This window comes from Lagenorhynchus albirostris, chromosome 13, assembly GCF_949774975.1.
Source record: "Lagenorhynchus albirostris chromosome 13, mLagAlb1.1, whole genome shotgun sequence".
NCBI lineage: Eukaryota > Metazoa > Chordata > Mammalia > Artiodactyla > Delphinidae > Lagenorhynchus > Lagenorhynchus albirostris.
Window position 1 is genome coordinate 64,810,682 of NC_083107.1, and position 27,559 is coordinate 64,838,240.

Sequence of the window (27,559 nt, forward strand, 5' to 3'; positions counted from 1 at the left end):
TGTTAGTCACTGTGTGGGCACTGCCCTGTGTTCTGGACGTATTTAATAAGCTAGCATATCATTGGTCAGTGAGTAACTTTTTTCAGTTCATTTGTATCTTAACTGAGGGTGGCTCATCGGCTCCAAGAAGCACAACTGCTAGTAGTGGAATGTGTGGCCTTCGCTATAGGCCCTTGAGGGTGACGCTATGAAATTGGGCTTTTTCCTTCTTTTTCTTCCCTTTCTCACTAAGACCACCAAAGTCTGGCCAAAAGTAGAGGGAGAAGAAGGCGAAAACTGCAGTGGCAACTTGGAATAGAAAAAAGCTTGAGCCCTGGCCCTAACTGGGGAGGTGAGAGGAGTCAGGAGGACGGTTCAAGTGGTGGCCCAGGTGTCCACAACCCTAGAGCTTGGGCCCCTCCCAGCCGGGCCCCTCCCAGATGAGTACACCATAGTTTACTCTTTTTGTTGAGCTCCGCTGAAGGGGAAAATGCATCAGCTCAGCCAATTCCTCTTGTTGAGAATTAGACTAAGCTATTTAACCTCTTCTTATGGCAATATTCTCACATGTGAAACCCGGTCTAAGAATGACACTGCACAATGCTGTCGTGGGGATAAATTGACACAGTGTAGGTTAAGGACCTAATACCATTTTATAATCTCTATACAATATCTATCTATCTATAGACATGATTACATATATGTATATATATGTGTGTGTGTGTGTGTGTGTATATATATATATATATATATACACACATACATATGGCATGTAAGTTCACTTTTGTTCATTCAGTTTTCATTCATTCAAGGGGAAAGTGAACTACTGTTCTTTCTACTTGAACTACTGTACTTTCCCCTTGAATGAATGAAAACTGAATACATACAAAGAAAGGCAAGTCTGGAATAAAAATAAGGAGATTAGGAGATTGTACTCGGGAAATTTATAAACAGAAAAGGAGATGAAGTAACAGGCTGAGTCCAGCTGTCCAGCTGTCCCTGAACAGCCTGCCCTGTTCATACCATTACTGCCACACCTATTGATACTTAATTACTGGGACGTGCACCTGTCATACACAGCAGCCCTTGTGGGCAGAAAGAGAATCTCATCCCTAGGTTACCAGGGGTGAGCTCACCGGAAAAGTCCAATATCACAGGGAAGAAAGCCCACACTATGGGAGGCAGTGGTGGATGTCTGGTTTTATTAAAGTGTCTGCTTCTTGAGCCCCTACAGCTCAGTTTCCTCTCTGAGAACCTCATCTCCCAAAGGCAAGACATTTGTAACTTACAACATGTGAGCTATAATTAGAAAACCTTCCATCATCACCTTCATTATCAGTCTCTGCTTTCATAGCACTTGTGTTCCTAGAGGGTGGGCATTGCCCTTGTAGCATCTGGTCCTCACAGCAGTGCTGAAAGTGAAGATACCAATGCTTCCTCGAGAGGAACACTCACACAGAGAGGTCGAAAGCTTTGGCCCCACAGGCATCCTCTGTGGAGCTATCTATCATCCTACCTCCTTTCCCATCAATCCAAAAAAGGTGTGAGGCAGCTTTCCAAAATCTCCTGAATTCTGAAAAATAATTTAACCCTTGAGGCAGTAGATGGGAGGAGAAGGGGCAGGTGGCTGGTGCAGCAGCGATCATGTCGGGGGGAGGTGAGCTCACCCAGTGCTCCTTAGAAGTGAGCAGCTTGTGTGGCTCCGAGCTTCCTGATGAAAGCAAAACCAGAAGCAAGTTCTTGGTCCCAAGCCCAGACATATCAATCTGTCCCTGTAGGCAGTACCTTGATAGCACCATCCCACTAAACAACCCCCTTGGATAATAAAGGTAACAAAGCAGTGAAACGACAAAAGCACAGGAATCCAGAGGGACCCTGGAGCAAGGACAAGTCTTGAGCATCTTTCCTAGATGGTAAATCTTGCCTGTCTCCCCACTAGGGGAGGTAGACGAAGCTTCTTGATGAGGAAGGCTGAGCTGTCATTTCTCTTGAAATCTAGCTCAGGGCTGAAGCAGGCCCCAAACTTGACTCATTAGGGAAGTGGCTCTTGATGGGCAGAGAGACTGGGAATGTGAATTGCCTGCAGTTGGCTAATGATTGTAAAACAATAAGGCTATGACCATCACACAATGTGTACCAGCAGAAGGAAACTGATAAAGGCAGAAGATTGGAGCAGGCATTATTTAAAAATACAAAAGCAGACAACAGTGGAAGTTGAAGAAGCAGAGCCTGCTCCTGTCTTTAAAAGTCTGCTACTCAGCAGCTATGTCTCAATTATTCTCTATTTAAAAACTGTATTTATTTTTATTTTATGTAGTTTGTATTTTGCTTCTCAATTTTGATTATAAAATTTTTTTTTGCTTACTGAGTTTAAAATTGTTTTATAGGAAAAGTTATTGGGTTTTTTTCTTTTAATTTTATCTATTTTTACTTTTGGTTGCTTTGGGTCTTCGTTGCTGCACACGGGCATACTCTAATTATGGTGAGTGGAGGCTACTCTTGGTTGCGGTGCGTGGGCATCTCATTGCAGTGGCTTCTCTTGTGGAGCACGGGCTCTAGGCACACGGGCTCAGCAGCTGTGGCTCGCAGGCTCTAGAGTGCAGGCTCAATAGTTGTGGTGCACGGGCTTATTTGCTCCGCGGCATGTGGGATCTTCCCGGACCAGGGCTTGAACCCGTGTCCCCTGCATTGGCAGGCGGATTCTTAACCACTGCGCCACCAGGGAAGCCCAAAGCTATTGGTTTTATTCTTTATGATTTCTCCCATTACTACATTAAACTTAGAAAGAGTTCTCCTGCTCAAGAATTTGAGTTTTTATTTTCTTGAAATTGTTCTCTAGTTTGAAACTTTTATATGTAACTTTAAAATTCATCATTAGCTTTTTTTTTTTTTTGGTATAAAGTTGTGGAGTGGTGATGTATTCAAAGTTATTTCCAGATTCTTTACCAGTTCTCTGTTGAATAGTCTTCCATTCTCTTTTGATTTGTCAAGTCTTCTTAAAGACACATTATTATAAATTATTGAAATAGGATAACCCTCTTTCAGAGTTATCCTGTTTCAGCGAGATGTGTCTATTCTTAGTAACATGCCATTGAAATTACCGTAATCTTATGATACATCTTAATATCTGGTATGAATATTCACTCTCCCTTACTAACATGTTTTAACAATCTCTTAGTCTCACTTTCTTCTTGTCCTTGTTGTCTTCCCCCTCCTCCTCTCTCTCTCTCTCTCTCTCTTTCTCAAAATCTTCTGTTCCTTCTAATTGAAAAGTAATTATGAAATTTGCGGGTAATTTAGTTTCTGTCTTATTTCTGTCAATATGTATTTATTTATCCTCTGCCTTTTCCCCAGTCAACATTATACCATGTGTATTTCACATATCCTGGAAAACTATTCAAATAATTAATTGGAATGAATGCTAATATCCAACTCTATGGAAATTCCTTAATTTAATTAGCCATACTAAATAACGAACATGTAAGTCATTGGCAGAATTATTGCCAACAATAATAAAAGCTTTATTTCAGAGTTATCTATTCTGTTTCACTGAAAGATGAACACCTTTGTACATAATTCTTCATCCATGGTTTTATTTACTTAATATGTATTTATAAATGGAACCATTGGCAACATTATTAATTCTTTTGATACTTACCACCAAATTGCTTTTCAAAAGAGGTACAACAGTTTATATCCTATTGCAGGGACGTTAGATTTCCTAGGGTTTTTTTTTTTCCCCCAACACTGTATGTTATTATTTAAATAAATTCACCAATTTGGGAACTGGAAAATATCTCATTTTTTAAAATGAGTGTATATATTATTACAAAAAAGTTTGAAATTTTTCATTTGTTTATTAGCCATTTATATTTCTTCTGTGACTCTCTATTTTTGTTTATCCTTCATTTTTCTAAAAACATTTTGTGTTTTTCTCATTGTTTTGAAAAAGTTTCCTTGTTTTTACAATAAGGACATTAATCTTATGTCTCTGTGTTTACTCATCCAGATCAATTTTGAAGATGTTTTGTCAATTACCTTCTCCTCGTCTCTCCCCTCCCCCACAAAACAAGATCATTGGGATATTTTTTTATCAGAATCTCAGTAAAATTATAAACTAATTTTTGGAGAATTAACATCTTCTTAATATTTAAATTTTCAATCCAAGGAAATGATACAGCTTTCCACTTATTCTTTTACATCCGTGTAAACTTTCTGTAGTTTACAAATAGGTAAAAAATTTTCCTTTAAGATTATTCTCAGTTATTTTATATTTTTATTGTTACTATGAAAGATATTTCTATTATGATAATTTCTAACTGCTTATTGCTATATATAGGAATACCATTACTTTAAAAAGTATTTATCTAATGTATAGTTTTTTTACTTAATACTCATTCATACAGTACTTTTTAGTTCATTCTTAGTTTTCCAGTTAAATGAGGATCAACTAGTGTTTTTCTTCTTTATTAATACTATTTAGGTTTATAATTGTATTTCATATTTTGCCAGAATTTTCAAAACAATGTTGAAATTTTAAAAAGGAGCCTTCTTTTTTTGTTCCCCATGTCAGTGCTATTCTGATACCTATCTGGATTCTTCTTTCTTTCACCTCCTTGGCTTGGGAGTTGTGATCTTTTTCAATGCTATTTTTTTGGGGGGGGGTCAGATAAAAAAGTATTCTTAGCATCTGGCATATAGCATCCTCTTAGATTTGACAGATACATGTATTTGTGTGTATATAGAATCCTACATACATAATTACATATTTGTGTTACGTGCTCTGAGTGTTTCTGAGAAGCCTGGGTAGATGGTGACGCTGTGAATAGAAACTGAGACCACAGGAGGAACAGTAGGTTTGGAAAATGATATCTACTGATAGCCACAAGGATACTGAAGCTCAGACCAGGATCTTCTCAAAGGGTTTCCTTTTGCAGGATGGGACAGAACTCACATGTTTTAACATGTGAGACATGAGATTGAATTGACAGCAAACTCCATGTGAGTCAACACTAAGATGTAGGTGCCAAAAATAATTATAAGGTTTGAGCCGCATGCGCCCAAGTGTAGGAGATGAGGATAATCACTGCTGCCTGGAAGCCTGTTACGTGGCTGGCGCTATGCTAGCTGCTCTCACACACATGACTTACTTTGTTTGCATGACAGTTCGAAGTGTCATGATTCTCCCAGAGAGCGGAACAGAAGCTTAGTACCTAGAACGAGGCAGAGCAGGGCACGTGCCACAGTTTTTACGAAGTGTAGGTGAACTGATTGATAAACCCAGATGTGGTCTGATATGGTATGGTTAACAGTCAGGGAGCCAGTCACTGTGTTGTATTATGGTTAACTTAAGGAACTGAAATTTTAAAAATTATATTTGGAGGACTGTTCCCTGCGAGGGCAAAAACAACCAATCTACTACTGTGCTATTACCCACTTGCAAGATTTCGGTTGTCATCTGTATGCCAATAATCCTAAAATTCATATCTCCAGTCTGAGCTTCCCCTGGGTATCCTGTAGACAGGCAGCTCACATTCAGTCTCAGGGTTGAGAGTTTCCCAAAGACCTCTTGGTAAGCACTAAATTCAATCATTACGGAATAATTTTAATTACTATTTTAACACAATTTACTGAGTGCTTATTATGGACCAGCCACTGGACTAAATGTTTTGTATTCATTACGAAATGAATAGTTGAATTTTCCCACTAATCTTACAAAGTATATATTATCCCTATTTTGTAGATGATAAAACTGAAATGATAAAACTGAGTCAGTAAATGGTTAGAGTTGGGTTCAGACCCCAGGTTTATTTGGCTGTAAGTGTAAGTGTGACTTCCCCAAAGTCCTCCAATTCCCTTTAACTCTGTTTCAGACTTTTTCAACTCCATTCGCACCTGATTTCTTCTTTCTCTTAGATCACCATCAGTCATGTTTGTGTGCGTCAAGAACTTTTATTTTCATATTGAGATAACAAAATTTATATTTAAAAATATTTATGTTTATGATTTTATATTTATTTAACAAATGCATTTAACAAAATTTAGCACTTAATATGTGATAAATACTGTCCTAACTGCTTTACTAATGTTAGCTCAATCCTCACAACAGTCCTATGAGTAGGTGTATTGGTGTCCTAGGGCCGCCATAACAAATTGCCGCAAGAGAAATTAATTTTTCACAGTGTTTCTTAAAGGCAGAAGTCTGAAATCAATGTGTCCTTAATACCGTACTCCCTCCAATGGCTGTAGGGGAGGATCCTTCCTGCCTATTTCGGCTTAGCGTGGCTCCCAGCATTCCTCAGCTCGGAATGCATAGCTCCGGTCTTTGCCTACATCTTCACACACCCTTCTCCTCTGTGTCTTTCCCCTTCTATTCTTTTGTAAGGACACTTGTCATTGGATTTAGGACCCGCCCTAATCCAGAGGGATTTTATCCCAAGATCCTTAACTTAATTACACCTGCAAAGACCCTTTTTACAAATAGGATCACATTGACAGATTCTAGGTAAACGTATCTTTGGAGGAGGGTACCCATTCAACTCATTGCAGTAGATGTGACTATTGGCTTCATTTTACAGATCAGGAAAAGGACACAGAGAGGTTAAGTAACTTCCCTTAGGTCTCACAGCTAGTGAGCAGCAGAGCCATTTTCTCCTCTTACCAACTCCCAGGGCCTTAGATCGTTCATTTCAAGGTCTCATCTGCAGGCATGAATCTCACCCAGATATCTGCAACATTTGCTATTGGCACTCAGCCCAGCCACCTGGACTGGTTCTCATTTTATACAGGTGACCTCCAAACATGGACCTGCGTACCTAGTCAAGCTGCGGAACCCCTGGGGAAGAGTGGAATGGAAAGGAGACTGGAGTGACAGGTGAACTTCTGAGACTGGCTGGGAGGGGTGAGGACGGGGTAGGTAAAGGCTGCAAAGGAGGCTGCCTTTGGCACACAAATTCAAATGCGTGCTTTTGACATTTTCACATACGCATTATCACTTAATCATTTTTACAGATGAAAAAATGAAGGCTCAGAAAAATAAGTGGAATATTACTCCTGATAGAATGTACTACACTGTATTTATTATACATTAATAAAGAGAATTGTCGGAGGGACTGGGTCTATGTGGAAAAATGGCATCCAAAGATTTATATAAATTTTTTTTTTTTTTTTTTTTTTTGGCTACGTTGGGTCTTCGTTGCTGCGCTTGGGCTTTCTCTAGTTGCAGCGAGTGGAGGCTACTCTCCGTTGCAGTGCTTGGGCTTCTCGTTGCGGTGGATTCTCTTGTTGCGAAGCACAGGCTCTAGGCGTGCAGGCTTCCGTAGTTGTGGCATGTGGGCTCTAGAGTGCAGACTCAGTGGCGCACTGGCTTAATTGGGCATGTGGGATCTTCCCGGACCAGGGCTCGAACCCGCGTCCCCTGCATTGGCAGGCGGATTCTTAACCACTGCGCCACCAGGGAAGCCTGATTTATATAAATTTTAAAGTGTTGTAGAAATATAGCATCATAACGTTGTTGGTAGTGGTTTGTTTAGGAAAACAAGTGCTTGTCTTTGAGAAAAATGACGGGTTAAATTAATTTTGGTAGCTGTGTGATCTTAGGCAAACTTTTTAATTTCTTTGAGCCAGATGTGTGATGAGGATTAAATAAAATGATGGGCTTTATTCCATAGTGTCTAACCTGCTGTTAGTCTCATCCAGAGTAGTTTTCATTTTACATATTGTATTTTTTAATACTAGAGATACCATTTGAGAATATCTTTCACTTTTCTCTTCATCATGTCCATAGTTCCCTTTACATCCTTGAGAACATGAAGCGCATTTATAATGGGTGTTTTAATGTCCTTATCTGCTAATTCCATCATATCTCTCTTATTTCTAGGTCTGTTTTTATGTGTGGTCATAGATCGCATTTTCTTTCTTTTTTTTTTTTAAACATCTTTGTTGGAGTATAATTGCTTTACAATGGTGTGTTAGTTTCTACTTTATAACAAAGTGAATCAGCTATACCTATACATATATCCCCATATCTCCTCCCTCTTGCATCTCCCTCCCACCCTCGCTATCCCACCTCTCTAGGTGGTCACAAAGCACCAAGCTGATCTCCCTGTGCTATGGGGCTGCTTCCCACTAGCTATCTACCTTACGTTTGGTAGTGTATATATGTCAATGCCACTCTCTCACTTTGTCCCAGCTTACCCTTCCCCCTCCCCATAACCTCAAGTCCATTCTCTACATCTGTGTCTTTATTCCTGTCCTGCCCCTAAGTTCTTCAGAACCATTTTTTTTTTTTTAGATTCCATATATATGTGTTAGCATACGGTATTTGTTTTTCTCTTTCTGACTTACTTCACTCTGTATGACAGACTCTAGGTCCATCCACCGAACTACAAATAACTCAATTTCGTTTCTTTTTATGGCTGAGTAATATTCCATTGTATATATGGGCCACATCTTCTTTATCCACTCATCTGTTGATGGACACTTAGGTTGCTTCCATGTCCTGGCAATTGTAAATAGTGCTGCAATGAACGTTGTGGTACATGACTCTTATTGATTTATGGTTTTCTCAGGGTATATGCCCAGTAGTGGGATTGCTGGGTCATATGGTAGTTCTATTTTTACTTTTTTAAGGAACCTCCATACTGTTCTCCATAGTGGCTGTATCAATTTACATTCCTACCAACAGTGCAGGAGGGTTCGCTTTCTTCCTCCACACCCTCTCCAGCATTTCTTATTTGTAGATTTTTTGATGATGGCCATTCTGACTGGTGTGAGGTGATACCTCATTGTAGTTTTGATTTGCATTTCTCTAATGATTAGTGATGCTGAACATCCTTTCATGTGTTTGTTGGTAATCTGTATATCTTCTTTGGAGAAATGTCTGTTTAGGTCTTCTGCCCATTTTTGGATTGGGTTGTTTGTTTTTTTGATATTGATTTGATAGTGGATCACATTTTCTGCTTCTTCATATACATAGCGATTTTTTTTTTTTTTTTTTTTTTTTTTTTTTGTGGTACACAGGCCTCTCACTGTTGTGGCCTCTCCCATTGCGGAGCACAGGCTCCGGACGCGCAGGCCCAGCGGCCATGGCTCACGGGCCCAGCTGCTCCGCAGCATGTGGGATCTTCCCGGACCGGGTCACGAACCCGTGTCCCCTGCATCAGCAGGCAGACTCTCAACCACTGCGCCACCAGGGAAGCCCATATACATAGTGATTTTTTATTCGATACTGGACATTGTAGATTTAGTTGCTTAGGGATTATTTTGATACTTTGAAGTTTTCTTTTAGGACAGTTCTAGGAAAACTTTTAGTTGGGGCCTCACTTGACCCCACTACTAAGGTGTAGACCCTTTGGGTTCTCTACTAAAGACCCCATGTATACTGTAAGGTCTTTTGACTCTGGCTGGTAGGAATTCAAATGATTTCCAGCCTGGTGTCAGCTCTGGAAATTGTTCTGTGTATAGTCCAGTCTTGTGGGATTTCATTTTATGTATGGACAGATTTTATTTTAGCCAAAGACTCAAGGGAACACCTGTTAAGTTCTCTGGAGGTCCTTGTTTAAGTAGCCCCCTCCTCTTGGGCACTTTCCCCAGCAAATTCTAGCTGTCTTGTCTCCCTGAACTTCAGACTCTGTCTCTTCCACTCAGCAAGACTGCTGGGCTCTTTGTGGGTCCACTTCCCTGCGTCACTGTCCAGGGAAGTAGTTTCAGGCAGGAGTCTAGGCAATGTTAGGCTCACTTTATTTGTCTCCCTCCTCTTGGGGTCATAATTCTGTGCTGCCTGCTGTCTAATGTCCAAGAACAGTTGTTTCTTGTATTTTGTCCCATTTTTAGTTGTTTATAGTGGGGAAGTGTTACATGAAAGCCTTACTCCTTTGTAGCCAGAAACAGAAGTCCAAAATGATGTGCTGTGGAAAAAAACCCAATAGTAACATAGGTTCCAATGCTAGTTCTGACATTTAATAACTTTGTGACTTCAAGCAAGTGACCTAATCTCTTTTAACCTCAGTTTCCTAATCTTTGAAATGGCAATAAAAATCCCTACTTTGTAAAGTTGCTGTTAGCCTTAAATGAAATAAAATATGTCAAGAGCCTAGCCCAGAACTTGGCTCAGAGTAAGTGATGAATGAATGTCACACGTTGCTTTCATAATAGAGGATGTGAGATGTAATTGTCTGCAAGCAGTATGAAGATGAGAATAAATAGCAACACTATAGAGCATTTACTGAAGAATTTCTTGCATGTCCCTCTCCATCCTTTCCTTCCCCATGAAAACATTTCTTTTCTGTTTTCAGCTCAAGTATGTGGGAGCTACTGAGCCTCAAGGAGAAGATTCTGCTGCTGAGGAAAGATGATGATGGGGAATTCTGGTATTTGACTCAGAGACTTGGGGCACATGCCCTGGCTTACATGAGGACATCCATCCAGCAAACGTTTACAGGGTGCCTCATGTATGCCAGGCATACATGAGATCAAGAGAGATCAAGAGACAAGATCTCTTATACAGAGATCAAGAAGACCCTTTAGGGGCTCATGGCCTAGCAGGGCAATCAAACAGGCACAGTCTCTGTGATGAGAGCAGAGACCCCTGGCATGGAACTCAGCGGGTGCTCAAAGCAGAGGGTGGGTGTGGCCACTGCCTCCTCTCCGACTTCTGTTTCTTGCCAACTATAAACCACCGCACCTGTGCCCTCCAGAGCAAAGCAATACTACCCCCACCCACCCCGAAGCCTCTCACCCCTTTTTATGAAAGGCCACCAGACACCCTGAGCTGATGCTGCTTCTGGGTGTCTGACATGAGACCCACCTGTTCCCCGTTCCTTCCACTTTTCACCCTTACTATTAACTCCCACGCTGTCCCTCCTCTCCCTGTACCCATCCTTTTCAGACTGCTGTGCCCCTTTCGCTCTTGAAGTAAGTGGTCATTGAACTCAAGAGTCCTGCAAATACTATTATTTCTGTTTACAGAGAGTAAACTGAGCTGGTTCAGACAACACGCCTTGGGGCACAACGTTAGCCAATTGGGGCGAAGATTTTTATCAATTGATGATGAGGAACTGATTTGTGCAATTCTTATTGAACATGTATAAATCAATTGACTAGCTGTGAATGCCCCAATTCCACTTTATCACCACCATTAGTGGCCCAAGAACATCGCCCTCAGGTAGCCATTGTTGGAGGCTTCTTCCAGCCACAGGGTGGGGTTTCTTGGTAGCACCACCTGCCCGAGATGGACCATCACACTGGTCCATCCAGCCCCAGTCTCATGGGTCCAAAGCCAGCTCAGCTCTGCATGGGGGTGTGGAGGCTGGGGCCCTGGGTCCAGCAGAGGTCTGGGATGCCCGTTACTTAGTTGCAGCCTCCCTTCTGGTCCTCATGACTGGATGTCATCTCCTTCGTCCTCTACACAGGATGACACTGCAGGACTTTAAAGCACATTTCATGCTTCTGGTCATCTGTAAACTGAGCCCAGGCCTGCTGAGTCAGGAGGTGGTCCAGAAGTGGTCGTACACCATGCTGGAGGGGAGATGGGAGAAAGGGACCACGGCTGGTGGCCCGACAAAGTCACCCCGAGGTGAGCCTGTGCACAGGAGACAGGGGCTCTTGGGTCTAAAGGGGCAGCTTCTCCAGGCAAAGGTGGGGCTGCAGACAGAGCCGCTGCCCAGGGCCCCTGGCTGAAGGTGAGGGGGCTTTGCTGGCCAAGCTGCGTGCGCTGGCCCCGGGCTATGTGAACGAGGAAGATGGGGCACCTTTGTCCTAATTTGCACCAGGGCGTAGAATTCTCAGTCAGGCTGCCTACCTCTTGGGGGTGTATCTTTCCAGAGGGTTCCCTTTCCTAATCGGCACCAGGCGGCCACAGGCGCACAGGCATAGTAGAAGGTTGGGTCACATCTTTCTGTGGTTTTAGGATAACGTCACTGATATGCTGAAGTAACCACCCCATAACAGGCAGGATTGAAATAGTATTTATATCGTATGTATCAGGCCCTCCTTACCTAGAGTTTGGTAGAGAAACAAAATCAAGGATTCCCAGGTCATCAGGTATAGGAGATGAAAGTGTATACGTTCTCCAAGTGGAGAGGTTTGGGGACTGTGTCCCTTTCTCCACAATGGGCCGTCTCTTGGGTAGGAAAGATGTGAAGGGGGTAAGATATCAGCGGGGCCCGGGTGGCCCTGGCTCTGCCTTCATCTCCCCCACAGTGTCCCCCCGAAGGCTGAATGTGCACATAAGCTAAGGCTTGGTCCCCACAGCTCTGTCCCCTTCCCTCCCACCTCCTCCACCTCGGGTTCTTCTACGGACACACAGACCTGAGAGTTACTCTCCACTGTAGCTTTTGCCCAGCACACTGCCTGGCACAGACTTTGTGTCCTGGAGATGTTCACTGCCTGGGTCAGTGACTGTTAACTAACTGAAGAGGATGTGCCTGTGGTCCCAGGGGAGCAGCATTTTAACGGGGACCAAGGCTTAGTTTATGTGCAGCTCTGTCCGGGTGGACCCCAGCTCTGTCCGGGTGGACCTTGGGTGGGAATCCCGGGGCAGCACCCTGGGTCTGTGCTCCTCTCTGTGGTTTGGCAAGCAGGATGCTAGGGGAGCCTGTCTCACCTTGGCTATGTTCTGCCCCAGACACATTTTGGAAGAACCCTAAGTTCCTGCTGTCGGTCTGGAGGTTCCAGATGCCTTGTAGTGTGCTGGTGTCCCTGCTCCGGAAGCCCAGGCACAGGCACCACAACAAGAAGCCTCACCTTGCCATTGGCTTCTACCTCTTCAGGGTAGGTGGGCCTCTCGTGGAGTCCTATCCTTTCTTCCTGTTTCCTGTCCTCTTTACCATCCATCTCTGTCTACCTACATCCTTCTCTGTCTACCATGGGTGCAAATCCTTGGGAATATGTGATCTAGAACAAGCCACCTTCTTGCATTTGAACATCAGTTTCTACATCTGTAAAATGGAGACAATGATATTTATGCAAAAGGTGGAGTAAAAGAAGATCGTGTAGCAGTGCTTATCATTGTGCCTGGCACACAGTTGGTACAATTAATTCTAGTTCCCTTTGCCCCTCCCCAAAAGCCAAGCTTACCTTGCCTCACCTTTATCCAGGATTTCTGATGATGGATTAAAATGTCACTGACTGGAACAGCAAGTCTTATGGGAGGGGAAGTGGCCTCTGGGTAGAGTCTTCTTGTATACCAGCCTCCATTAGAATTCATGCTTGTGAAAGAGATGGATTCACTGCCTAATGAGGCCTCTCTTTTTTGTTTTTCAGAAGAGCAAGGTGAGTTGCACACTTGCCAGGCTGGCCCTGGTAGGGAGTGATGTCCCGGGTTCACTGAGACTGCAGCAGCCTTATGTAAGGAGCCACGGGAAGGTCTGGCAATAATGCCAACTGCCTCTGTGTGTGCAAGTAAAGAGCATCTGCTGTTCTTTTTTATCCAAGGGCCCCCCAAAGTCCTTATACCTCCATAGACAGGTCTGAGCCTGATGTAGAACCAATACATTTTAGAATCGATTAAATCCCTACATAAATACTTAGGGCTAATATTGAAGACTGTCACAACGTAGGAAGAAGGAAAAATCACAATCTCGCCTGAGTTATGAAGCCCATAATAAAATAGATCTATAACAGATGGGACATCAGGAGCCCATGCAGCCCACCTACTAGGGGACGAGGGACAAAGGCTGGGAAAACAAAACAGAAACACAGGCAGAGGACAGCAACAGCTCCGTGTTTCAGCTGCGGTGGCAGCCTAGAGGGATCAGTTAAGAAGGCCTGAGCTATCCCAGCCTCTGAAGGGTGGCGGATATTCTTTGTTTCCCAAAGAAAACAGGAGTGAAAGACTTAATTTTCTCAGATTGGACTGAATCGAGTGAAAGGGTTTTTGTAAAGAAACCGTTTTGCGTTAGGTGTCTTGGCTTTGTTTGGGTTTTTTGTTTTCCTCCCGAGGGAATACTGAGCGCTCCCAAAGGTGCCGATTAATTTTAAAAGAAAAAGTTATTTCGTCGAGGAGTGGTGGTGGGATGAATTGGGAGATTGGGATTGACACATATACACTAACATGTATAAAATAGATAACTAATAAGAAGCCGCTCTATAAAAAAATAAAATAAAATTCAAAAAAAAAAGTCTAGGAAATAGTATAAATGATGCCAGATCTCAAAATAGACATTGGTAAATCTAGACAAATCTAAAAGGCCATGAATTCCTATTAAATTCTACTATTTCATATAAAAAAAGCTATTTATATCAAGCCTATTCCTAAATAGAATTGGGTCAACCTACAATAAAAAGTATAAACAGAACAAAACTATGAACCAGTTACAGAATTCAAAAGGGAAGAAAAAAGTTATAAATAGATGAGAGATAGGGAAGCAGTTAATTCTACCAGGAGCACTAAACCTAGAACAGCTACTGCAGCTGATTATAAAATTTAGTTCTGAGATTCCTGGCAGCCAGGGCAAAGACAGCAAAGGGCTGATTTTCTAGTTCTCATTGTCTCAATAAAGAAAGCATGTGTCACCAAGAGATACATTTTGTTTCCCCAGCCCTAAGTGGAATCTGGGAAATGTCTTTATGTGGTGGATAGTGTCTTCAGCAGCAACTGTGTGCATCCCCCCTATGGATCTCCCCTCCCTCCATAGCCCCGCATGAGAGCCAAGGGAAGAGGAAGCAAGAGAGAAAAATAGGGCCAAAGGGGGATATAAAAGAGAGAGGGAGAGAAAAAGAGAGAATAAAAATAAGAGATAAAACAAAACACAAACCAGACCTCTGATCTGGGTCTTCTGAGCTTTGGCCAGTACTCTTTCCTCTTTCAGAGGCTGCTTTCACTGAGATGACACGGAGTATCCAGTTGATCTGTATGGGAGATGGCTGGTGGTCCGTCTGTACCTATGAGCATAATCATGTCATGATCAACCTTGAAATGGTAGCACATACATGGAGGCAGCTTCAGGAAGTATCAAGAATGTGGACATTGGAGCTCAGCTGTCCTGAATTCCAATCCTGGCTGAGACTCTTACCCGCTAGGTGACTTTGTGCAGATGACCTAACTTGTCTGAACTTCAGACCCTCAAATGTAAAGTGGAAAGTGCAGACACAGTGACATTCCTCACCTCATCTTGTATATGATATTGTTTTTAACACAAAGTCAAATCAGTCGACATATTTATTCAACCTCATGTAGGGTTCCAGCAAAGGTGCCCGTCCTCTACCCACAGAGCTATGATGACCAGAGGAGACTGCCTCCCAAGTTCTTCTGGGAAAATTCTCCCCTGAATTGGCCTGAGATGTTTCTCAGAGAGAAGGAAGTGAGTTGGGAGCTGTGGCTGGAGCCTGGGACATACGTCATTGTGCCCTGCACATCTGAGTCCCGCCAGGAGTCTGAGTTTGTCCTCAGAGTCTTCTCCAGGAAGCGCGTCTTTTAGTAAGGTCTAGGCCTCTCCCGGAGGTTGGGGTCCACTCGGGCCAGGGGAGGGGGGCAGGGTGAGACGAAAATGGCGGAGGACGGGGGTCTCTGTGACCAGCACAGGGGACAGGGTGAGCAGGAGAGCAGGGCAGCTGTCTGCGCAGAGACATCTCTCACTTCTTCCTCCCCACTCTCCTTCTAACAAATGAACACTCTGCTGGACGTAGAAAGAAAAAGCTAGAACAGGTCTGGCCCCTGCCCTCCAGGGGCTCAAAGGCTGGAAAGGACATGGACGTATGAACAGTTATTTATGTTATGCTGTGTCTGGGGTAAGCGTTTATCTGTCCAGGGTGTTTGGAGAGCACCAAGGAGAAGCATCTGAGCCACCCTTCCATGGTCCTGGGGGAAGCAGGGGTGGCCTTAAGGACGTGGTGATTCCTAAGAGATGCACAGGGTTTGTTCAGTTGAGGGGGGCTGTCATCAACCATCAGGCTCAGACGAATCAATATACACTCATCCCAGCCAAACTTATTACAGGCCTATCTCGGCGATATGGCAGGTTTAGTTCCAGACCACTGCAATAAAGCAAATACTGTGTTAAAGAGAGTCACAGGATATTTTTGGTTTTCCAGGGCATATAAAAATTATGTTTACACTGTACTGTAGTCTGTTAAGTGTGCAATAGCATTATGTCTTAAAAAAACAATGCTCATACCTTAATTAAAAAATACTCGGGAATTCCCTGGCTGTCCAGTGGTTAGGACTCTGCGCTTCCACTGCAGGGGGCACAGGTTGGATCCCTGGTCAGGGAACTAAGATCCTGCATGCCGAGTTGTGCGGCCAAAAAAAAAAAAAACAAACTTGACTGCTAAAAAATGCTAACCATTGTCTGAGCCTTCAGTGAGTTAGAATCTTTTTGCCATAGTAACATCACTGATCAAAGATCACAGTAACAAATATAATAATGAAAACGCTTGAAATATTGTGAGAATTACCAAAATGTGACAGAGAGACAGGCAGTGAGCCAGTGCTGTTGGAAAAATGGCGCCCATAGACTTGCTCTATGCAGGGTTGCCAGAAACCTTCAATCTGTAAAAAAATGCACTAACGCGGAGCACAGTGAAATGAGGTAAGCCTGTATTTTGCCTATGATTGTTCTGACATGACAGCCCTTCAGTGCTTAGAACCCAGTTCTTTTTCCATCATATTTCGGGCATAGATAGTTTATCTTGGTCCCAGGCCTCACTGCCTTGTGAGACCACTGAGTCTGAACGTATGAGTGGGAGTAGTTAGATGAGGGCGGGGGAAGGAAAGGGCACACGGGAGGAGGGTTCTGCTTGAGCAAAGGCCGTGGGGTGAGAACACAGGGCACGTGGGGAGGTACAGCCGTGTGCCAAGCCCTGTGCCAGACTGCACACTTCAAGGGCAAGTGGGGCGTCAGCTAAGGAACTGGGAAGGTGAGTTCCCAGGGGTGGGAGAATATGGGTCAAAACGTTCCCAAAATGATCCCCAAGAAGTAATTCGGTCTTTTCTCCCCCCTCAGTGAAATTGGCCGCAATTCAAGTGTCATCTTCCCTAAGGTGAGTTGTCAGGTGGAATTCCACATGATGGGGACTGTTTACAGAGCTGGGAAGGGGGGCTTCTCCCCTCACATTCAGGGGTCCGGGGAAGAGGTCTGCAGATCCTGCAGGCCCTACTCTATGGCGCACATAGTATGTTATCTATTGTGCCCTAGAAGTATGCAGGTTCTGCTGTTTTTGCACCAAAATAACTGCCCTCTGGTCAGGTCCTTGGCGTTGAAGGCCCGGAGCCCCAGATGCAGGAGTCACACCTCCATATCCTTCTGTTTCTCTCTACCCGGTGTTTCTTCTGCCCCTTTCACGGTTTGCTACTTCCCCAAAGCCAGTGACGACTGGAGAAACAGGGATGTGGGTGAGTGCTATGGTAAAACATTTAAACCAGCACTCAGGGTCAGACTCACAGATTTCAGAGGCCTGGGAGCCGTGAGCACATTAGTGTGTGCACGAGAGTCCATTCGTCCAGGGGAATGACCAAGTCCTTCTGTGTGTCTGTTCCTATAGGAGACTGTAGACCAAATGGAGGGCAGGATGAATTCTTCACCCAACTCTTTGAAAAGGTAAGTTGAACCAAGGGGGGTAGCAAGGAGCAGGGCACGCTGTGGAGCCTATAATCCCATGGCGGGTGGGTTTGCATCTGCCTGACCCTGTGTGTAAATTGTGATTTAAGGCTTCCTAGTCCCCAAACTGCCACTTTCTATGAAAGCCCTCAAGGTTTTAGACAAATGAGTAGAGCTGTTGTTTCCAGAAGGCTCCTGTAAAATGCATATCCGTTCTTGGAAGCTACCTTGATTCGTTGTAGGAAAAACAACTTTAATTTTTAATCCCTGTGACAATGGAATATGGCAGAGGTGAGACTCAGTGTTGGGAGGTGTGGGTGGAGCCTGGCAATGATGAGCCCTGGGGGGTCTGGGGGAGGGACGCCCAGGGAGAAGACCCCGTGGGTGGGTTGGTGGGGGTGGAACCGGTAAGAGGCATTGGGGAGGAGGAAGCCTACCCTCCTGGTCCCTTCCAGTTCTTTCCTTGGGCTGACCCAGGTTTGAGCACCAGCAAGAGGCCACCCCGTCCCTAACCTGAAGGATGCGAAATACATTTAGAAACAGGGCAAGAAATCTGGGCCTGACATCTGAGTGATGTCATTACAACTGGAAGAACATGAACTGCCTGTGTTAGTAACAGCCCTCCCGTCTTCTCTCATCTTCACCACTGGCATTTTGCTTAATGTCATCAAAGAGGATACATCAGAATCTTATGTGTGTTGTTTATAAAAGTTTTCCTCCATACCAGGGGTTTCCAAACATCTTCTGCGTCAGTCCTCTTTATCAAATGGAATCTCACAGAGAAACCTAACATATATAAAACAGATAAATATGAACAGATAACTTACAGCCATTATATAAGCTCAAATTTATGGTACTTATATTGCATTAATATGTCCTAAAGTTAAATGTTCATGTAAAGCGTTGCTTTTCTGAACTCTAAAATGGAAATCTGGACTCTTGGCTAAGGATAGTTTATTAGTAATAAAACTGAAACCCAACTGCTGAACTTTCAAAGCATCTCTATAGAACCCAGTTTGAGAATCACCGCTATTAGTCTACCTCTTAAGAGTCCTGCCCGGGCTTCCCTGGTGGCGCTGTGGTTGAGAGTCCGCCTGCCGATGCAAGGGACGTGGGTTCGTGCCCCGGTCTGGGAAGATCCCACATGCCGCGGAGCGGCTGGGCCCGTGAGCCATGGCCGCTGGGCCTGTGCGTCCGGAGCCTGTGCTCTGCAACGGGAGAGGCCACAACAGTGAGAGGCCCGCGTAACGCAAAAAAAAAAAAAAAAAAAGAGTCCTGCCCTGCTGGGGTGCTCTGAACTTGGCACCCAGTTAAACTGTTGTAGAAGTTCTTATGAAATTCCAGATTTAATTATACGTCTAGTCATGTTCCTTATGTGCAGGAAAATGGCATCAGTTATTCTGCCCAGAAATGGCATATGTGCCACCCTGAGCAGATGTGGGAGAGGCCTTTCCCAACCCCCTTTAGCTGTGGGCCCTCTGCATCTAACGAGCCTTCAGCAGTGATGATTCTCTTCTACCACTCTGCTTCTGCTCCAGCATCCAGAAATAAATGCAGTCCAACTGCAGAAGATCCTGAACCACATGCCCTGGGCAGGTGAGTATTTCAGAGTCATCCTGTAGGACTCAGGGGTCACAACCTTTCTGAACTCTGGGTCTATTTCTCTTTCTCCTGGTGGGACATGTGAATGCCCACTGGTCCCCCCCGGAGCTGTGTCTTATACCAGGGTGGGTCGTGTGGTCTGACAAAGAGGTAGAGGAATTTATGCAGCTTAGAAAATTGTTCTTTTTTTTTTTTGGCTTAGTTGAGTGTGTAAAGATAGATGGCAGTGAAAATGAAGATTTCTGCTAGTTTGCTAATTTGAGAAGAATAGCTGAATATTTCTTTCTTGGCATATAAAGTCCATGTGGAAGAATGGCATTCATTTTCTCAACCCGGCAAATAAATATTAAGTATCGACTAGCTTACCAGAGAGCTCTCTGATGAGCTCATAGTTAAATTGATTAACCCACAGAAACCTGATAGGAGCACATCACAAAGGAGAACTGCAGATGGGCGGTGTGGATGCCTTTGTATGAAGCTTGGGATAAATCATCAGGAAAGCTTAAAGCCCATATAAAAGTATTTTGAGTGAGAAAAACATGATTTTGAAAAAAAGTAAACCAAACAATTAAAGGGTATTTGCTACCTGAAATATGTGATTGCCTCTCCTTTACATGAAGCCAAGATTTCAAACCCAAACACACTCAGAAACTGTATAATTTCCAGATGGTTTCTCAAAGCCAAACTCGGGTATCATAAAAGAGCCAGAAAGGGAGACTCTAGAAATTATACAATGTGAGATGCAGCCCCTCCCTACACCTCCTCAAAAAACAAAAAAAAAAAAAATGTAAAAGAGATGGCTTCTGCACATTTAAATTTTTAAGGCATTAATCACAAGTATGCAAAATGACTTTGGAAAGAATGGATGGACACATTGCTTTCATTTATTCCTGTGAGAGGGTTTCTGGTTGATAGATCAGAGAGCTGCTATAGCTTTTGGCAAAATAGTTGGTAAAGTCTCCCATAATAAATGATGAACTGTGGGTTGGAAAGTTGCAATATGATTCACAAGTTTTATCATCATCCCAAGAGTTATATAAATATGAACCCAGAGAGATAATTCTATGTTATGGGTCAGAGCCTATACGTTTTAAGTATTTAGTTGAGAGTCTCTGTATTCTGCCCTTGGTCCCCTTACACTTCCTCAACTTTTATCAATGGCTTGGAAGAAGACATGGCATGCAGGCTTATCAGATCTGCAGAGGGCACAGAACTGGGAGGAATAATTAATATAATAGCCAACAGAATTAAAATTCAGAATGTTCACCACAAGCTGTGCCCAAGCCCAAAAGATGAAATGTAGTCAGGGTGATAATTAAAATCTGCCATTTTATAATATTTAAAAAATCAGTTGCACAAGTTCCTAAGAGAAGAGACCTCACCTTTGTGGCAGTTAATTTGAAAGCTATCTGGTTAATTTAGTTGACCTTGAGCTTAACATGTGCTAATAGTTTCAAGTTGCTGCTAAATAAGCGAACCCAAATTCAGGCGGTATTTAATGGAAGCATTTAGTGTGTGTTTTTGAAATTGTGTTCCGAGAAAGGTTAGAAACCGAGAGGTTTTAGTAAGTGTTCCATGAAGTAAAATGGGTTCGATTCTACGGTCAACTGTGCTTAGGAAATTCTGCATTACACAAAATTTCAACATTGGCTCCTGTACACGGATCACGTGCTAAGGTACGTGGTGATGCAGACAAGGGTCATAGATACAGAATATTTCAAATGGATTTGAACTCAAAACCCTTTCTCTGCAAAACGTCTCCCTGGGAACCTCATTTGGGAAATGTGGACTGAAAATTTTGGAAGTGATAGACCCACTGTACTCCGCTTAATCCACCTGCATCTGCAGGAGTGCGTTCCAGTCTTGGTACCACATTTTAGGGAGATGCTCGCAAAGCAAAGTGCGTAGAAGAGGGAGGTGAGGATTTAGAAACCATATCATCTGGGGAACCGATGGAGAAATGTTTAGATGTTTCGAATGGAGGGGAGGAGTCGAAGAGGGGACAAATACCTGTTTATGCTTTTCTGGAGGTAGAACTAGGACTGGTGAGTGAGCTTTACAGGAGCTTCCTTTGGAATTAACAGGAGAAATTTCTCCTGACTTGGAGCTATGGATTCATGTGAAAAAGTGAGCTCCCAGGACCGATAGGCCATCTGTCAGGACATCTGAGATTGTCTCCCAGTTTGGGTGGGAGCTTGAAAAAGGTGCCCTTTCAGACTGGGGAGCCTGTGACTCTATCATCCTGTCTGCCCCCATCCCAGCCCTCTGATACACAGGGCCATGTTCATCTGACCTACTGTGAAGCAAAACCAGAATGTTCTCTGCAGGGTTTTACTGTGTTACTGGGATGTAGGAATCCCCTCTAAGCCTTCTCTCTCTGTCTCCACTGTTCTCATTCTTCCTGCCCCAACGTAAATGGTGGTCGTTGGGTCCTATGGCCGGCCTAGGCAGCACTGCCCCTTCCTGTTCAGAAAAGGGCCATGCAGTCCTGGGGCCACGCCCATGCAGACTCTTTCTGTTCCTTCACAGGTCTAAGGAGCGAACAGCCTCTCTTCAGCCTCGAGGCCTGCCAGGGGATCCTGGCCCTACTGGATGTATCTTTTTGGGTTTGTGGGAGGATGCATTCTGCTGTTAGAGAGCTTTGCCCTGGAGCCAGGCGGCCTGGGGTTGAATCCCAATCCTAGCACTTACTAGGTCTGTGATCTCCGACTAGTCACTTAGCCTCACTGTGCCCCAGGTCCTCATGTGCAGCACAGAGATGGTATTAAAACTTATTCTGGGGCTTCCCTGGTGGCACAGTGGTTAAGAATCCGCCTGCCAATGCAGGGGACACAGGTTCGATCCCTGGTCTGGGAAGATCCCGCATGCCACGGAGCAACTAAGCCCATGCGCCACAACTACTGAAGCCCGTGCACCTAAAGCCCGTGCTCCGCAGCAAGAGAAGCCACTGCAATGAGAAGCCCGTGCACTGCAATGAAGAGTAGCCCCCGCTCACTGCAACTAGAGAAAGCCCATGAGCAGCAACGAAGACCCAAAAAATAGCAGCCAAAATACAAAAAAAAAACCCAAAATGAAACCTATTCTGTAAGATTTGTATATGAATACAAATGAGATAACCCACGTACAGTGCTTAGGACAGGACTGTCATTGAAAAGTGATCAATATTGTTATTAATAACAATAAGCTTACTTCCTGACAGCGAGGATGAGGCAGCTGCAGGGTGGCGGTTAGTAACAATTCTCCAGGTTACAAGAAGCTTTTACAAGAGCCTCAGGGTCCTGAGTTTTCCATTTGGTGATGGGGCAGCAGCTGTCCCCGTTTACAGATCAGGAAACCAGAGCTTGGGGAGTTCCATGACATGCCACGAAATCAGCTTTCCTCGTTCTCAACACTGTCATTTTTCTAGCAAACCCTTTGCCTTAAGTTGTTCGGAGTTTAATTACCCACGCCACAGAGAGGCACATAGAATGGATACTGTGAGAGGGGTTGCAAATATAAAGAATGTTGGCAGAAACTTTGCAGAGGCTGCGGGCAGTGTGGGATGGTGGTCAGGTATGCAGGCACTGGGGCAGGTCCCAGCCTTGTCAGCAGCTGTGTGAACTTGGACAAGATCATGCTCTCTGAGCCCTCATTTCCTCATCCATAAGAGGGAGGAGTTAGTACCTACCCCACCTACTAGGTGAAAATGAAGTTCCATAGGTCAAGTGTATAGCTCAGTGCTAGGTCCTCCATCAGGGCTCAAAGAGAGGTGGTGTGTCATGGTGTTTTTGAGCCAGTCTCTCTGATGCGGGGGTACTTGGACGTGGTCTACAGGGCTAAGCGTCAGCGTTTAACCGTTCCTAAAATGACTAAATATAAGAGACATCCTTAGCCACCCTGTGCCTGACTCCTTCCATGAGTTGGTTTTGACAACAGTGAAAAAAAGAGTTACTATTTTTTATTTAAATCGCATCAGATTGGCCATGTCAAAATACCCTGCTTCACTAAGTGGTAACTGTCATCATCACCATCATCAGACCATCCTCTCCTCTCAGTGCTGCTGTGTTCCAGCTCATTCTGTCCTTTCCTAGTAAGGGCCAGGGAGCCCTGGGCTGCACTGAGCAGTCAAGGGAGGCCAGCTAGGGAGAGCTAACATTGAATGGGGTGTCCCAAATTGCCCATTGCTGTGTGGAGGGCCCATTACTGCCTCCAGAGGTGTGGACAAAACTCCCCTGGCGGCTTTGACCTTAACCCTGCTATCAGCTTAATGCGTCCAGCACCGTGAGTATCCAGGAATTCAGGGACCCGTGGAAGCAGCTGATGCTCTATCAGGTAAGAACAAGTGTTCACCACGCCTCCCACGGGACAGTGCAGAAATGGCAATTCTGCAAAACTATAAGGTACCCCTCTCCCTTTCAGCCCTTTCTACCCAACCACTCACCTAATCTTCCCTAATATCCTTTTAGTGTTTCCTCCTTTCTCTCCCAAACTCAGAGAGCCTGTTGCAATAGTCTTCTGAATTTTTAAAGCGACATCTGATCACATCGCTTCCTTACTAAAAATTTTTTGAGACTCCCCATGGCCGTCAGTCGAGTTCACACTCCTTAGCATGGCATTTAGAGTCCTTCATAAATTGGCTCCCTCCTACTTTTCCAATCATTACTCACAACTCTCCTCCCGTCTCCTGAGTCATAAGGTTGGAAGCCCTTCAAAATTTGGATGGCGTGCTCAGATTAGGCACGTTTACCTATACCAAGATTCTCCATCCCCCGTAACAGAAAGACCGCCCACTCTCACACGCCTTAAGGAGAACTGGGAGAGGAGGTGGGATCCTGACAGGGACCCCCTGCCCTATTCTTGTCTAGGCAGCCGGGCCTACTGGTGGAGCCTCACACTCAGCTGTCCTGCAGCCTTGACACTGGGGTGTGAGGGCTCTCACGTGGGGCTTGGAAACGCCTGGCTTCCTTAGCCTTTGGTGTGGGCTCTTCGCAGGAGGTTTTCCACAAGCAAGACGCTAACTGCTCAGGATGCCTAAACTGGGCCCAGCTGCGGGCTGCCATGAGGGACACAGGTAGGCCTGGAGGCGGGTGGGGAGGTGATGCTGCAGGGCGCACACCAGGCAGGGGGTGGGGCGGCGGGGGAGAGTGGTGCTGGGCAGGGTGTGTGGCGTCCTGCAATCTTCTAATGAGTAGGGTTACTCCCCGAGTTCAGAGGCCCAAAGACCAGGATCTGTGAATAACTAAACCATTGATTATTATCACTATGATCACAGCTAACATTTACTGAGGGTTGGCACATGTATACTCGCATTTAATCTTTGCCAACACCCTGTTCTAATCCCCACTTCACAGAGGAAGAAATTGAAGCTCAGAGAAGTTAACTTGCCTGGGGCTTAAATCCAGGACTCCCAGACTCCAAGGCAGATAGATGCTCTTGACCACTAAGCAGACTGCCTCCTGCCTTCAAGGCCAGTAACCCACGTGATAAAAAGATCCTCATGCTGGTTGCCTAGGGGACAGGGATGGAGAATGGAGAGACAATAAAATTAATAGGCTAAATAATTGAAAAATTCACAAAGAGCCGCGTAAAAGAAGATCTTAGGCTATTAGGACTCAGGTCCCGGAAGTGGAGGGACAATTTAAGGGGCCTCAGGTGGGAGGGGAGCTGGGTATGAGGTTTCCGGCACCCACGGTGGGAACCCTTGCTCAATGCAGGAATCGCGCTCAGTGATGACGTCTGCCAGCTGATGCTCATCCGCTACGGTAGCCCTGACCTCCAGATGGCCTTCGTCAGCTCTGTCCGCTTGATGCTGCATGTGGAGAACATGCAGGGTGAGCTGGGGGGAAGGAGGGAGGGCCCGGGCTTCCTCTGCTCTCCTCGTGGATTGCCCACCTGTCCCCAGTTCAAGCACGAGAGAGGACTGCTGCCAGTGCAGGGAGCTCTGGGGAACGCTGGCTCTGTGCCTGTGAAACCCAGCTGCGTCTACCCGAACTAACTTATGCCCTGTCTGCTCCAGGGCCAAGGTGTGAAGCGGCTCGCTTAGAACAAGTGTGGCGCGTGTGATTGCACAGAGGCCGAAACTGGCTTCCTGGGTGAGGGGACGTATGGGAGGAGCTAGTCCCTCTTGTTTCCAACACATACACACGCATTAGCTGTGTTCTTTTCTACTGCATTTTCACAGACGTCTTCCAAAACTTGACCCAAGATGGCAAAGGGATATACCTCCAGAAGCCAGAAGTAAGACCTTCTCCACGGGGTCGATTCATGTCATCTTAGGGAGCAGTGGCCGTTGCCGGTTCAGGGGCTTGTGAAGGAGAAGGGTTCTGAGTGCCCTTCGTTCTGCTGAGTGCACGATGGAGCACTGTATTCATTGCGCTTATTCATTTGTGCATCAAATATGACTGGGCACCCACTGTGTGCCAGGCATATGTGAAGGTACAAGTGTTTGTTGAATGAATGCGGTGATACGCTGAGGAGAAAACAGCTCTGTGTCTGACACTGGCTCTCTTCCCCTTCCGTTCAAGCTGCACAGATTTACTGAGCACCTGCCATGGGCCAGATGTGGAGACACTGGAGTCTGGAGTTGAATCATCTGCCCTTTCTGTCGAAAACACATCCTCCGTTTGGGCTGCTTAGAAAGAGACTCGTAAAAGCTGGGGTTTCTTCCTTGACCTCGGATGTTCAGTTTATGGAATAAGCTTCTAAGATATAGGGACCCTCAATGTGTATCTACCCTCAATCACTCCCATATTTGAGTGTGAAGGTGGGATGCAGGTGGAGGGGCAATGGTTAGAACTTCTGAGCCCGTACCCAATCACAGATCCCCAAGGACACGTGATCCCTAGCGATCCTTCCATAGCGACATACTCCGCACTGAGAGAGCAGGACAGCCATCAGAGTGGCTCCTGACGCAGGGCAGCTCACAGCTCGAGCAGAGGCTCCTAGAAAGCAACGTGCTATCATGGCAAGAGAGCTGGACTGAGACCCAAGGTGAAGCCACAGCACCCCTCGTAACCACCTGTGGGACTGTCAGCACATCGCGTTGCATCTCTGGGCCTCAGCTTCCTTGTGTGCGAGATGAGCTGGCTGGATGATGTCTAACGTTCTCTCCAGCTCTGACCACCTCTGGTTCCTTGAGGAGATCCTCAAGGCCATCGAGGAGGCCTACAGGGAGTGGCAGCCAACTTGCTGGAATTTCACTCTGGGCTTTTCTCTGACCCCACTGGTAACTTCACCATTCTCATCTTCATCATCACCAGCATCACCATTTTTATGTAACTGGCCTGGGGAGTGGTTTCCCCAGAGGTTCCCCCCTATGTGAGTTAGAGGGACCGTTCATCACACCCACATAAAGCTGTCAGACAATGGGCCCATAAATGTAAACATGTAGACTGTGCTCTGTTGGATCTCTGCTACCCAGTCGGCCCGCACACCTGCACACTGCTGTCACAAGCACGCCAAAATGAATTCATGGGGGAAACTTGCATTGAGAATTGAATATAGAATCAGCCTGCATCTTGGCTATCATCATTCACAGGCGCCAAGGGAAGTCAAGGTTGATTGTATTTCAGGTTGATTTATACTTACTATGGGATGGTGTGGTCCTTCTGGCTAAGCTCTCCATTAATGTCCTGTATGGCTTCCCAGGAGTGATGGGGGAGGAGGCCCCAAGTCCTGCCTCAGGCTCTAGGACCTGGTGACTGAGAAATGAAGCATCCTCAACTGAATGTCAGAGATGGGTCTGAATAGATCATAATTTTCTTCCTCATCATTCCAGTGGCCGATGATGACTCTGTGCTCCTGAGAAGCCTGGACGCTCGTTGGCCCTCACCGAGGACTCTGCATATGGCCCAAGGGTGGCCTTTGGCTGAGACCAACCCATGCTCAACCCACCCACAGCTCTTCAGGACTGTGTCTCCAGCCATCACCTTCTCGTCTGGTAAGATTTCTTTTCTGCAGATCTCCCCTTTGGACGGGCAGCATACAAAGAGGGAAGCAGCGAGGCAGAAAGATTGCCTTGGACTTGTCAAGACCAGCTCTTTCCCTGTGACCACGACCTTGTCACAAGCAGAAACGTCATCTAAGCAATCTGATTCCAGGCTTGGTGTTCTTTCCTTTATACGATACTGACTCCACAGGTGTCCAACTTAAATGACCTTAGACATGCCGCATTCTCACATTTGGGGTAATAGTCTAGGTTTCAAGACCTGAAGAGGGAATGATATGTTTGTAGGCATCTGTACCGGCATCTATAAACTGGTAGAGGGATCGGCTAACTTTTAACTGTCTGGGGGTGGGGCGGGGGTACATTGAACTTTTAAGAGCACAGAACATAACAGAGCTGTCAGGGTCCAGGTGGGATGGGCTGGATCTGGTATCTGAGGTCACTGCGTGATCTTCTGCTGACAGTATCTCCCGATGGTTGGATTTGGGGGGTGCCAGTGAATTTAAAACACCTTAAA

At 45.2% G+C, this 27,559-nt stretch overlaps 1 protein-coding gene across 1 annotated transcript; it reads left to right on the plus strand.

Moving 5' to 3' along the window:
* The first annotated feature begins 1,623 nt into the window (after nucleotides 1–1,623).
* Nucleotides 1,624–27,232, plus strand: CAPN14 (calpain 14). Its single transcript, XM_060168964.1, is given in 17 exon segments — nucleotides 1,624–1,662; nucleotides 6,768–6,853; nucleotides 10,275–10,349; nucleotides 11,391–11,554; nucleotides 12,605–12,754; nucleotides 14,954–14,960; nucleotides 15,194–15,397; nucleotides 16,923–16,959; nucleotides 17,461–17,482; nucleotides 17,485–17,516; nucleotides 19,055–19,112; nucleotides 21,648–21,712; nucleotides 23,361–23,429; nucleotides 24,090–24,168; nucleotides 24,812–24,928; nucleotides 25,279–25,334; nucleotides 26,875–27,232. Coding segments are annotated over 17 exon segments (1,287 nt in total). The 3' UTR covers nucleotides 26,902–27,232.
* The last annotated feature ends 327 nt before the right edge of the window (nucleotides 27,233–27,559 follow it).